Source organism: Anabas testudineus, chromosome 2 (assembly GCF_900324465.2).
Source record: "Anabas testudineus chromosome 2, fAnaTes1.2, whole genome shotgun sequence".
Lineage (NCBI taxonomy): Eukaryota > Metazoa > Chordata > Actinopteri > Anabantiformes > Anabantidae > Anabas > Anabas testudineus.
In genome coordinates, this window is record NC_046611.1 from 18,330,506 (window position 1) to 18,344,880 (window position 14,375).

A 14,375-nucleotide genomic window follows, 5' to 3' on the forward strand; every position below is an offset into this window, starting at 1 on the left:
ATCTCCTTTTGTATTTCACAGTTTGCATTCAGAGCGGCCAGAAAATGCATTTTACAGGGAGGACGTCGCAGCCTCTGTTCTCAGACGCCACACTTTTATTCCTTTGTTGTTCATCGGCCGTGAGAGATTGATACAGTTTCAACAGGGCCTAAAATGAATTTATGTTCCCAAGAAAACCGTTAGCTCAGCATGGCCAAAGTACATGCGCCCCATTACTAGATTGGAATGCATATGCCATCCTCAGCACATTTTCTTGGAAATGACCATTCAGAATGAGTAATGAAGGCTCCACCAACATTACATCACACCTAACTCATAATACGTGAGCCCAGAGGGCAAATCACGGTAGTTTAATTTTCTTTTTTATGACGGACATTAATGCCATTAAACAAACATTTTCTCTCAGGTACTCCATCGACTGGAAGAGTGACTTGGACAGCTACTTTGACATTGATCCAGTCGAGGGAACCATTTCCACGAACGAGCTCCTGGACAGAGAGAACGTAGCCCAGCACAACATCTCCATCGTGGCGACCAAACTTAGTAAGTATGACAACAAGATCGATTGTGATTCATGCAGGTGCCGTTGTCCTTCCCTCACCATAATCTGTGTGAAGGATTTAACACACTTTTACTCAAGTCAATACTCAATCCCATTTTGCTGGAAAGGTTTATAGGTGACTATAAACTATGATGGCTCTCCCGGAAGAATGTATCTTCAGGACATTGTCTGCTCTCGCCTCAACTGTTTTCATTTTTAACTGCTTTTTTTAACACGTTTGATGACATTGGCATTGGGAGGGGAGCTTTTTTTCCTGCCAGAGTCAACTTTTACTTACACCCCAGTTAAAATGTAAACCTTCCAGAGTTTTACAGCAAGCAGATGCAGCCGCGTTCACAGCGCGCCGTGCTGTGAGCTCGAGCAGAAATGCCGAGCTGTGGCTTTAAGACATGTCATCAAGCTAATTATGTTTTTTATGAAGGAAGTGGAGCAAATTTCCGGATAAATAAGCAAATCCATCGTCATCAAGTCATCAAATCTGCTAAGAACCGTCAAAGTCATTATCCCAGAGGCAGGCTGCTGCTCAATCAAAATTACCCACGCTGTATATTCATTAGGACAGACTGTGAAATATGGGCTGTTAAAACTTGAGTCATTGTCGCCTTGGAAACTGATATTACTCACTTCCCCTCAAGGTCATGGCAGTGACATGCTAATTTTGTTTTCAATGTGTGTGTGTGTGTGTTTCTTCATAGGCCTTTTGTGTATGGGTGTCAAGGAATTAAGGAAAGAGGTAGAAACTCCTCCAAGTGTGGATGGAGAAGGAGGAGGAGGAAGAGAGGGATGGGAGTCTATCATACTTGATCGAGAAATAAAGAAATCTAGCCCTCCTCCACACACCCTCCACTTAGCATCTGATCCAGGCCTCTGCCCTCTCTGGTTAACCTCTCATGTTTGCCTCGAGACAATTTTCCCTGCAACAGAAAAAAAAAAAAAAATCACATCCAGAGGCAGTGTTTAAGAAATAATGGTTGCACTGGAGCAGTAAGCACAGAGAAGAAGGAAAAAAAAAAAAACACCCAGCACCCAGAGTTTGTGTCGCAACTCGGGAGTTCATATCTGTTTTTGACCTTGAGTGAGATTTTGGCAGAACTTTCTGCTCCTGGGTATTGGAGAGCTGTTATGGCTCCTCTGCGAGGCATTGTCGGGCTGTTGTCTGTCACGAACAACAGAACTAACTACTAAGGAGAGGAAACCTTCAGTGGCTTTATCATAATTCGTTGTATAAGGAGAGGTCAAGAACACATAGAAAAGTTCTACCTTTCTTCCAGCAGCCTCAGTTCTTAATAAACAATAAATTATCGCAGGCCTTCGTATATGACCCGTCTACACATCTGCTGCGTGTCCTTTCTGCTAATGCTTCCTAACATTTCTCCACCCACACCTTTTTTATTCCCCATTACGACGACTGAGAGTGAAATATCCAACATCGCGAGCTGACGGACGACATTTTACCTTGAATGGAGCAACATCCGCTCCACAATGATTAGCACCTGAGTTAGAGACTTTTCACATCACAAAGCCTCCGAGATTTGTCCGGTCACTGCGAGACACTGCAGTCATGCAGCAAAATGAGAGCAGGAGTCTGCTGCTCTCCCGAGACAGTACACAGCAGAAGGTGTGCTAAATAAGAGCTGGGGTTAGATTAACGGTTTGCTTTTTGGCATTTAAGCCCAGTGGCAATTTTTAGGAGTCAAAGAGAGGGGAAGATTTATTAAATGCAATAATAACCTTGGCACGAGGCAAAGAGACGGCGCACCTTCTATCTTTTACAGCAAATGAATTTAGTCCCACACAGTTTTGTGTTGTGAGTTTTCATATTCGATCCGTCCACAGTTGCACTTTTTGCGACAGATTGCACTCTGCTATCTGAAGTCTATCCTCGTTTTACACCAGATTTTATAGACGTGTCGTTGATTGCTTGCAAAGATGGAGGTTTTTTATTAAAATGAGCTTAATTAAAAAAGTAATATCTGGCAGTAAAGTAGTCTAAGGCACGGAAGTTTATGGCTGACCACCCAAGCTTTCTGTAGCAATACAGGACTCTTGATTCAATAAAATAAATAGAGCATGTGTTATAGCACTGAAGTGCTGACGCTAGTCAGATTTGAATAAAACCACTATACCATTGCTCCATCTAGTGGGCTGAAAGATATATCACTGATGACACACTGGATGGGATGAGGAGGAATCCACTTAGATTTGTTTTAAAAGCTCTTGTTTCCAGAAGCTTGTGACACATCTTACAGGTTTATTTGATCTGAAAGCTCCGAGGTCGTTCAGTTTTTTTTTTAGAGGCCAAAGAATTCAGAAGTTGATGACAAAAAAGATCAGTATGTTTTTTCGCCGGCCAAGAATCAATGTTAGTAGTTCAGTAAGTGCAAAGTCTCGAATCCCATGCTCGGTGTCATTTTTACCACAGTGGGAAGATTGCTTTTTCCATCAAGGTCAGAGACAGGTTACTAACTGAGCCGTGGCTGTGTCTCCAATCCCCTTGAGATGACTCTACAGAACCACCCCCACCCCACCCCTCCCGTACTCTTCTCAACCACCCACCCACACACAAACCTTTCGCACCTACACTCGCAACAGAAACACAAGCACACAGTAAAGCCCTCACTGCAGAGCAAAGCCTATTCCCACATCAAATCCATAAAGTTTACCTTAGCTGGGTTTCCACACAAAAAGAACATTTCCCCCCGCTGTGTCCCTGCAGCGAGGAAACATTGGAACAAACAACCCCGGATTCAAGTTAGCCCCTCTCAAGAGGGCTTTCACAATATAATTAATATGGGCTGCACATCTTATGGCTACAACCCAGAAGAGAACCCGAGGAGAAGGAAAATGCTTGTGAAGAAAATCCTCTCTCCATAGAGCCATATTCCATAACGTGAGGCATATTTTATTCGCAGGCAGCTCATGGGATGCATTTGCTGAAACATTTACCCCATGTTTTTATCTAATTCTCCCTTTCATCATCAATCAAAAGTCATAAAACGGCGGCTATTTATGCACCGGCATGCTCCAAACGCATTAGAGGTTTTCCCAGCGTTTAACCCCAGCGTCCTACAGTGGCAGAGCAGCAGTCACGTGATGCTCTTCACCACCGAGGCCCCGTTTCGACTTTGTTCCACCCATTCTGTGCTGTGCTTCTCTCTTCCAGACAGTCCCGTTCTGACCAGCCGAGTGGCCGTCACTGTCCACGTGTTGGACATCAACGAGTTCCCGCCTGAGCTGGCCAGTCCTTACGAGACGTTCGTGTGCGAAAATGCAAAAGCAGGACAGGTATGTTCACGTATACTCATAAACACAGCACGAGTTGACAACTGTTGATTGGAGTGTTGTTTGCTCTCTCCCATAAAGCTGATACGCCTAAAGGGTTGTTGAAAACAAAAAGGGCCTCAAATTGAATCTGAAAGGTGTGGAGTTAGATACATGTTGGCAAAGAGTCATTATTTACTTTTTGTATGTGCAGATTATAATTTTGTGTTTGTGTTTTTTTCACCACACTGCTGTAGTAAATACACACATTTACATTGAAACCTCACAGAGGGTTGGTTTCCAGCATTTTACTCAAGGTCACTTGAACAAAACCTTTCATTTCAGGGGATTTGGCAAGAGAACCCTTCAGCAGGCGGTATGAATCTCAATCTCGAACTGATTGTTTCATACAGATGGATTCAGCAGGAGAAGCAATCATAAGCAGCGCTTTGCATATCACCAAGCTGGAGTACATTTCAAATGATACATTTGAAATGCAGTGGAGAGTTTGCCTGTACGCATTGTAAACCACCTTGCCTGTAAATTAGCCCATTAACCAGCATCTATATGCAGTTAGCGTTCTGGGAGAACGGCTTCTTTGGCGGTATATCAAATCGCTGTAGACTCCTCATCAAATCGAGGATGCTTTCAGTCCTCAGGCCTGTTGCAATCAAAACAATGGCTGAGGCTTCCATTTGAAGACATCCCTGTCTCCCCTGGCATGTGAATTTTCCATGTTTTCAGCGTTGAAGGTTGAGTCAAGCCACTTAAAGAAAAGGGAGGGTTCTTGATACTGAAATCTAATCAAATGCAATCCGTGGTCACCAGTGGTCACAAGTGTGAGTTTACCATGTGATTTAATTTTCAAAATGCAAATTACAGTTTCATATGAACATTGCCTGAGTTAGTTTAACTTTTAAAATATTTGGATAACAGATTCTGTTATGCATTTTTAATAACTGTACATACTAGATTAGATACTGGTTAATTGAACTTTCTGTGGCGCACTCTCATAATTCAAAACACGCCTCAGCCTCGGCTCTTTATTTGTGCCGCGTTCTTCATGTTAAGTTTTCAGGGGCTTCAACAGATTTTTTATATCCACCTACATGACTTCTGCCCTGCACACTTTAACATTCAGCTATTCAATACATCAAAAAAAAAAAAAAAAATTGAATCCATTAGGGACTGAGGTCCATAACACTTAATCCAATTCAGTTTGTTCTATTTGAGATAGAACCATTTTGGAGCTGAGACAGAGAAATACATATTTTAACACATAATAAAAAGTAGAAAACGAGTCAGTAGAAGACAAGTCAAAGTCAAAACCGTCAGAAAATCAGTACAGGACTCGACATCTATCGCCTGAAATTCAGCTAACCTTCTATTCGTCATGCAGCATGTGCCCTGTATTTAAAAGACGCCGCCACTTTTCTCTCCCCTAATTCCCTTCCATGCTATCTCTCAGCCCCTCACTCCAATCCCCCAGCTTTTTATCTCTCTTCCCATCTGCTCCTCCTCCTCCTCCTCCTCCTCCTCTCTCTCTCTCTCTCTCGTCTCATGCCCTCCAGTGCAGAATGTACACTTTTTCCTCCAGTGCTTCCAAAAAGCATGATTCCACCAGGTGTTGGGCACAGCTGGCGGATGATAAAGAATTGCAGATCGCCTCGTGTAAAATCCATCACACGTCTCCCTTGATGATTATTTAGCGCTCACGCTGCTGCGAAAAACCATGCAAACTGCTTGTTTTGGAGTGGGCCTCACGCTGTGGCACAAGCTCGCGCCGAGAATAATCTGTTTCCAGGGATGTGGCCGAGCAAGAGGCCTTCTCATGTAAACGTGTGGGAAGAGCGGTGAAGCAGCACCTCGTCATACTTTCTAGTTGGATTTATTATTTACTATACTTAGAGGCTTGATCGGTCAGCTGGTCAAGCGTGAAATGAGAAAAAGCAGCAACACTAGAAACACACAACGAGCAGCGATTTACTGCTGCTGTAAACGCTTGTTGTATGTTTCTCAGATATTCATATGTATAAGGCCACAAGTGATACTGTGTATTCTAGGTTCTCTTATGTATTACCTGCTTTTTTTTGTAAGTGCCACACTGAATTACCAATCTAAAGAATCAGTTTATCATGCCTAAATAATTACACCCACATTTTACAGTATTTAGCTGACACTCTTAGAGTGCAACTCAGAGTGCAGGCCATTTGACATATACCTTAAAACAGCAGCCGTTAATGAGCAGTTAGGGCAGCAGCGGCTCCACTTGTAGTGGAGAGGATGTGGGAAGCACTTTTAATTGCAAGAAAAAGGCTTGGTTTGAGCGCGATAATTAAAAAATAAAACAAGCATTCGTCATGGGTCATATCCAAATATTCATTGTTTACATTTGATTCCATAATGATCCTTGCCCCAAGAACTAGAGAGGTACATATGTAGATGCTACACATGTACTTTTGCCTTCTGTTATTACTTTAGTAAGACAGAGTGTGAGGGAAGAGAGGGAGTGTCTCTGCAAAACACACATCATAAAACATCACTTTGAGTTTGATGGACGTTAGCTGCGATTTTAGTTCTGTGAACTGATTTAAAGAAAGAAAAATGATGATGGATTAAATACAAGTGAAAGTAGTTGATCATTGCAGCTTCAGATTTATTCATCACAAAGCTAATTTGGTCGCAGGAAATCAATAGTGTGAAGTGTACATCTGCTGTGGGGAGCGCCACGGAGCACTCATCACACCTGGTGTCAGGTTTACTCGCCTGGAGGGAGTTTCATTCGAATGCTGAGAGAGGGGTGGAGGGGGGGGGGGAGCAACACGGTTGGAGTGATGTAAGAGGGCAGGAGGGCTGATTACTTGCTCCTGCATGTGGGGGATCCAAGGCTGAAGCATCAGGTCTCCAGCAGATCAAGCCGGTAAGAGCAGGCTGGCAGCACAGCTGGGCTGGCAGGATAGCTGGGTTCACACAAAGCCCGGAGACATTTGGGGGAAAAGAGGAAAGTAAGAAGCCGCCAGCAGTCTGGTGTGGAGGTGGCTGAGTCAGCAGTCTGCGACTTGCAGGGTGGAGGCACAGAGAAGCTAGTGTTTGCTTGACTAGGTGTTGCTTTAGTACTCTCCGGTACACATAAATAAATAGAAATGAGCGTCTTGAAGTTGAGTTAAGTTTGCCGAATTGAAGCTCAGTATCTTTTTTTTCTTCTTCTATTGCACAACGGAAAACAGCTGGTTTTCTGTGCATGACCCCCGAACGTTCACCCAGCAGCTCTGAATGAACTTAATCCATCACACTGTGTGTTGAGGTGATCTATACATTTGAGCATGTTATCAATCTAGTGCTCAGTGACTGCATCCAAAACCAAAAAAGAGAACAACTCAGCGCCTTGTTGCAGCACTGACAGGTCTGAAGCGCAGTCAGCTCGGGAGTCGTTTTCCCGTCAGGACAAATTGACCTGTAGAACCTTTATTTTCCATTAAAGAGAAGTGTTTCACATTGAAACACGACTCAAAACAAGAGCTTTCTACTGTATCACGCCGCAGACGAATCAGTCATAATGTACAGTAACTGCTGAATGTACTGACTAAAATAAAAAACATGTTCATGATTTTTGCCTTACTGTTCTTTTTCCCCCAGGTGATTCAAACGTTCAGTGCTAAAGACCAGGATCTGCCGTCCGCCGGACAACAGTTCTCCTTCAAAGCCACAAGGGAAGACCTGAAACACAACAAGAATTTTACCATCCGGGACTTCGGTAGTAAGTGTCCTTCTGCTCTGACAACAGCTGCGTTTGGTGCAACGGTGAATCACAGTACAGTGTGATGCAGCTCTTTAGCTTGAAGCAAATTAATCATGTTGTCATAGCTGATGCAGCTTTAACCTCTAAACTACCAGAAACACACCACTGACAAACACTCACACAGCCTCTGCCTGTTTTAAACTAATTATTCACTCCTTGAAAAGTTTGTGGCTCTATCTTTCCTGGAGTGGCGTGCTTCATGTGCTTAAAATACCTGATGGACATACAGTCAGACGTTGTCTTATGATAAGGGCGTACATGACAGTCTGAAGTGTGCACTAGCACAGGCCCTTTGAAGTCTAACCAGAAAGATTGCTAATGAAAAGTGGGACATGGCAGGATGAGGCCAGGGAAACTAATGCATTCACCATCCTTGACAAGCCCCCAGTCCGAACCTCTGATCCACTTTTTACCTTTTGGACACACTGTCTCGCAGCTTCCTGACTGCCGGGGGGCCCTGCAAGCGCGCTCTCCAGACACAGAGTGAGATCTGATAGGCAGGGACAGGAAATACAAACACCACGGGGCGAAGCGGACAGGTTCAGCAAGGGAGAGGGAGAGGGAGCACAAAAACAAAAAATCGCGGCTGAGCACAACATGCAAGGTGTGCTAAAACGCCTGCCCTCCCGTCAAGAAAAAGTGCCAGGGCTTCGTCAGTGGAACAAACCCGGCTTGACAGGGGTCAGACAGTCTAACTGCAGCACACACACACAACCGGGCATGTCCACAGCCTGACACGTTCCCGCTCCCTCGTACACGTTGTCGACCTCTATTCCACTTGCCATCCTCACACTTACAGCTGTCTTCCCAGCTTGTTCCCTGTGCGTGTTTTTATTTATTTATCTTTTTTATGTCCGATCTATCATTGCTAATCTGCCGTTTCTCCGGAGTGACGCCGCCTGCACGAAGACTTAACAAAACAGCAGCAGATCCCAGTGCTTCTCACAGTGCAGGTGGATGGAAAATGATTTTGCAGTGTCTCGGGAGAGACTTTTGTAAAGGAAGTGGTGTAAAATGGCCGGAGTTTTGATAAGACAACTCTTTGTGGCGGTTGAGGCACATTTGGAGAAGATTTAATATCAAATATAAAGAGTTAGCAGACGTTTAAAAAAAGTGCCTCATTCTCATTCTCATGCACAGACCTCCAGACTTCTAATGTAGCTCAGAGGACTGGAAAGGGACGTGAGGTTTTTCTGAGTCGAACATTTTCTTTTGCTTCGGTAAGAAACGCTTTCTGACCTGTAAAGATCAAAGGATATGCACCTGCTGCACGACCTCAGGCCTTTTCATACAACTACTGTTTTGTGTCTCTCATGGCCTCATAGTCTGAATTCCTCCTTTTGTTTCCCCTCTTGTAGACAACACAGCCGGAATTGTGACAAAGCGGAGTGGCTTTCGACGACGCTTACAGGAGATCTACCTTCTTCCTGTTGTGATTGAGGACAATGGCTACCCTCCAAAGAGCAGCACGGGCACCCTGACCATCCGTGTCTGTGGCTGCGAGTCGGATGGCTCCCTGTTAACTTGTGGTGCGGAGGCCATCTTTCTCCCTGTGGGTCTAAGCACAGGAGCCCTGATCGCCATCCTTCTGTGTATCATCATCCTTTTAGGTGAGGCCTGCTGTCTTTTGGCTTGTAAACATTCTCCATTTCAGCACAGCTTAATTCATAATCTTAAAGGACACAGATTAAATCTTACCTGGTGCAGGTTTTAAACATCGATCAGCTCAATAAAAACTTTCTGAGCCCACTGGACTTAACACCTGAAATACAAATGTATATTTAAATAGCCAGATCTCCAAATATACTCAGCTGACCGTCAGCATTCGACTGGCATCTCTGCTGTTTACTTATAGGACTCATATTAATTTGGTCATTCAATGAGATGTTTGAGATCAGAGGGGCACTTGGCTCTACAGTATAAACTCAATCCTATCCTGCTGCCCTGTGGCTGCTTCTTAGGCTACAGCTTTTATATTTTTCCACAAGGTCATTGTTGTAAAACTCCTCCTTAATTCCCTCCTATTAAAGTTCAAACCCATCTGCATTGCAGGGAGGAAGTAAATGTAGGTTTATGGCATCATTTTCTGAATAATGAACGTGGGATGGTCGGTTGTTAAAGACGTTCCCATCTTACAGCTATGACCTTTGCATTGAGCTGTATTTGCTTTTCTCGAAACCTCTCTAATATACGGCTTCACAGTCATTCACAGAAATCCAACTATGCTTCATCGCTGATTCCTTTTTGATGACTGCATTCGTGTAAAAAAGAAAAATCACCTTGAGTATTTGCTGTTTTTATATGTGAGGGGACATAAAAGCACACGGTCGGTTGTAGCCGTGCGCTGTGGAGCTGTGTCGATGTGTTACTTCATCTGAGAAGAATGTCTTCAAAGCTCCAAGTCAACTCGCCCCCAAGGCTGAGGCTGACGCCAAGCTGTCATGCTGTCCCTGAGAAGGAAAGTGGCAGAGAAAATCCAAACTCACACCGAGAGAGAGAGAGAGAGATTTCCATAGAGCTACATCTCAGGCAGGCTTTGTCAGGATGACCCAGTTGTCCAGTGCAGACAAATGATGAGGGAAATTAAGCAGACCAGCGCAGAGACATTCATCCTTTTGCATTACTCTTTCTTCCAAACTGATGTTGACTGGCTGCACCCGATAACAGGCTGTGCTCAGCCAGTGTGTCCCATAATGATCATGTGTTGTTGAAGTCCACATAGGTGCCACTGGGGGGAGCTGGAACACTATACACAGGTAGATTAAATCACTTGGGAGAGAAGGAAGGCAGGAAGAAAGTGAGATACAGAGAGGATGAAAGGAAGAGACCTACTTAAGACTGCTTTTTTCAAACGGGATATATTTATTGGTCTCTTTTTATTTGAATGACTTCAGTTTTATCCTGACCATCTCTCTTCTTTGTACATTTGCAATCGCAGTCAGAAAGCGACGCATATTTTATTGCATTTTCCACTGAGCAGACAGCAATAGTGGCGCGGAGGGCGATAGACAGAGGGAGACAGATTGCACTGACAAGAGAAATGGAGAAAAGGAAAATTTATTGTAACATTATTTGTTGGAAAACACAATGTGGTACTACGGCGCTGGAAATATGCAGACTCCAGCAAACTCCGAAGAGCTGCATGCCTTAACAGTAAAAGTACAATCTTACTCACTAGCACTGTTCAGAGTTCTTGGGCTATGTGAGGGAGATGTTCTGCTAGTGCATGTTATTTACTTTGGGCTGCAAATGCAAATTAGTTCCCAGTAGGAGCTGATTTGCAGATTCCAATATGTCCAATTGTGGTTGACAGATTTGAGACTATATGGTTAGATGTAACTATTACTTATTGTAGACGTCTAAACAGCATTAAGAGTCTTCAGACAGTGGCCACTGCTAGTGCCAACATGCAGATGTAGGCCGAGGCTGACAGTGGTTTAACGTGATTCTCTCCACTTGTTCCCCCTAGTGATCGTGGTCCTCTACGTGGGCTTGAGGCGGCAGAAGAAGAAGGAGACCCTCATGTCGTCCAAAGAGGACATCCGAGATAACGTGATCCACTACGACGACGAGGGAGGCGGGGAGGAGGACACGCACGCCTTCGACATGGGGACACTTCGCAATCCCAAGGTTGTCAAGGAGAACCTGTACCGCAGGGATGTCAAACCCGAGATGAAGAGAGGGCCCAGGCTGCCTGTCTCTCAGGAGAGCGCCGACATCCGAGATTTCATCAGCCAGCGCCTGAAAGAGCACGACACGGACAACTCGGCCCCTCCCTACGACTCCTTGGCCACGTACGCCTACGAGGGCGACGGCTCCGTGGCGGAGTCGCTCAGCTCCATCGAGTCCCTCGCTGTAGAACTCGAGGAGGACTATGATTACCTCAATGAGTGGGGGCCCCGCTTTAAGACGCTGGCAGGGATATTTGGGGAACAGTCAGAAACTCAGTCGGACTCAACAATCACGGAGAACACACATTGATGTTATTCACGGACTCACAAAGCAAATATGTAACAGTGTTGTTTTGGTTGGCGACACGCAAAGTTTCAGCATCGTTTTTTTCCTTCCATGGTTTCCGTTTTCATCGTTTTTTTCCAGCTCACAGTTTTTGTTTAGTTTTTTTTTTGTAGGTGGTACTTTACCATGCTCAATCCCAAAATTGTAACATTCGAGGGAACATGTGGAAACATGACTAGATGAGCAAAGCAGCCATTCAATTACAGTTCAATTGAATGTCGTTTCTTGTCGAACATTTTGTTTCCTCTCGGGGAATGCGCACACACGCGGAAATGTTGTCGTTTCCTTCAACATCCTTAAAAAGTGCCTCGATATAATTGTTCTGTCACTTGCTATTTCATGCCACATATCCAGTGTTGTTCTTTAGAGCCCTGTAGGTTAAGCTGATTCAGTCAGCGTACAGTACTGTGCAGTGCACCGACTGAGGCTGAGGCATCTACCAAGACCACTGTCAACTCTGCTGGGACAATGAAGTGGCCCGAGTTTGGCCAAAGATGTTTTGAATGTTATTTATTGTTCTATTTATTTATGGGCTGATTGAGTTGGATTGGATTTTTGTGTATTTATCTATTTATCTCTCAGTCATCAATCTGTATTTTTTATTTTTGGAGACACACGAGAACTTTTGTAATTAATCAAGACCCACGTGAAAATGTATGTTTCTGTTAGGTGGGTCCTGTGAATAGACTTGTACTAGAGTTGTAAAAAAGATAAATTAGGGCTAAACTGCAGTTGAGTCATGTAATAAAACACCGTTTTCTTAAATAAACCACACTTGGACAAAATCCCTGAGTAGTTTTAGTAATTTTGCTCAAATTACACCTGATATAAAATAGAAATCAGTTCGAAACAGCCTAAAATATAAAAAAATACAATTTAACATCTATCTTGCACATTTGCATATTTAGAGAGATAAGCTGTTTTCAGTAGTCACCATGTCATGCCTCCTCCCCTCACTTAAATCATATGGGGTATTTCCAGTGATTGAGAACATACAGCATCTTAAAAGACCAGACAATGTCTTCTCCAGACGTTGTCCAGAGTTCATATGAGAAAATGGCTTTCGATTACATCACAGTACCGTAAACAAGTAAACGCTCCCAATCATAGATTCACCCAAATACCTGGAAGCTGATGACAGGAAGTTTCACAGAGGCTCCAGTACAGTTTCACAGTGCCCTTGTTTCCCCGATCATTGAATAGAGCGGCTCAGACCTTTCTTTGCTATGGTCTGATGATGACATAATGGAAGGTCTGAATGAAAGCCAAAGCAGTCAGTCAGAGCCTCGACCAATAGATCGTGTGAAGCGATTCCCCTTTCTGTCTCTCTCCATCACATCCAACAGGTATACCCTGAAGGCTGAGCTTCAGTAAATGTGCGGTGATGTGTGTTGGAGTCTATGACCCTTGCAGGCAGAGGCAATTGTAACAACAGCGATATGAGTTAACTTCTACCCCCTTTGCCGTCCTGCTGAGTTATGGTGGTCAGTAACATGACATCAAGCGTGTCACATTTTCAAAAGTGAGGTAGCGAGGTGGCTAATTAGAGTAGAGATCAGAAATGCATGTGAAAAAAGGTGATTTATCTGTTCCCGATTGAAGATGAGTTCACTTTCAATGACCTCTGTCTTTTCTGTTTTCATTGTGAAATTGCTCACAACCAGCCGACATAAATCTCATGAACCGCTCCGGTAGTTGCTTGTCTTTACATGTGGCGTGCTCTCCGGGTCAACATTTTTATTTCTCCATTACTATTGTTTATGACCGATCACCTGCAGCTGGTGATCGGTTTGTGTTTGTGTGCTACTTAGAAATATTACTCACTGCTTCTGCCTCACCGCCAGGTTCATTCATTCATTTATTGCAGTTCAGCTTTTTATTATGTACATTAAGTAAATTCCTGGTGGACGTAGCGACACCACAGAGGAGTAGATGCTGTGCAACAAGTAGCCTGAAAGTTGTTGGGCAAACGTGATCTTTCAGTTGATGCATCAGCCTGAACACTAAATTCCCCCTGCTGCTCTGTGGCCTTTCAGAAAACACAACAGTTCCACAATATGCCTGACTCACCCTGTCAAGTGGCTGTGTAGACAGACCAAACAGAGACATCAGCGCTAACAAGGAGCAGGGTGTGTGTGTGTGTGTGTGTGTGTGTGTGTGTGTGAGTGTGTGTGTGTGAGTGAGGGGCTGCTGTCCTGCGCATAAGTATGGGAGAACTGGCACAATTTATGCAAAAGCTCAGGGCTAAACAGCCGAAGAGAAAAGAAGCGATGGCATTGATACTGTTTATGTTGGATCGGGTTCAGCCCTCTGTGCCCCAGTGAACAGCCCTGTCCAGCCTCATTGTTCAGCCTCCCCTCCTGCATTTTTACTGCCAGTGCTCCACTGCGAGTAAACCGACTCCATAAACTCAAAAATGTCCTCTTAGCGGTAACTCGTTTATCACAAATTTCATCCCAACACAACACAACACAACGCTTGTTTGCCGCAGGAAGCGTGTGGCGAACGTTTGACTTTTGCAATCTAGTGTAGGTAAACATCCCAATTTGCTGGGGTTTCCAATTATGGGAGCATTGTTTGGTTGTGAACGAAGATGTTTACAGCATTTAATTTCTGACTCATACAAGACTGTGCAAGCGTAGCTGTCATGATTCAACAAAGTTGAGTTGTCACAGTTGTCTTTTGACTAAACGTCCCCATTGTTACAGGCCCAGAACCATTTTTTTTTAGAGTGAA

General features: G+C 44.1%; 1 protein-coding gene across 1 annotated transcript in view; it reads left to right on the forward strand.

Annotated features, from left to right (window-relative positions):
* LOC113163970 (cadherin-12-like) overlaps window positions 1-11,603 on the forward strand; it is a 52,503-nt gene extending 40,900 nt beyond the window's left edge. Inside the window, exons 7-11 of the mRNA XM_026363042.1 lie at window positions 407-543; window positions 3,726-3,847; window positions 7,460-7,580; window positions 8,981-9,232; window positions 11,092-11,603. Of these exons, the coding sequence (XP_026218827.1) occupies window positions 407-543; window positions 3,726-3,847; window positions 7,460-7,580; window positions 8,981-9,232; window positions 11,092-11,603 (1,144 nt within the window). The remainder of the gene's footprint in view (window positions 1-406; window positions 544-3,725; window positions 3,848-7,459; window positions 7,581-8,980; window positions 9,233-11,091) is intronic.
* The last annotated feature ends 2,772 nt before the right edge of the window (window positions 11,604-14,375 follow it).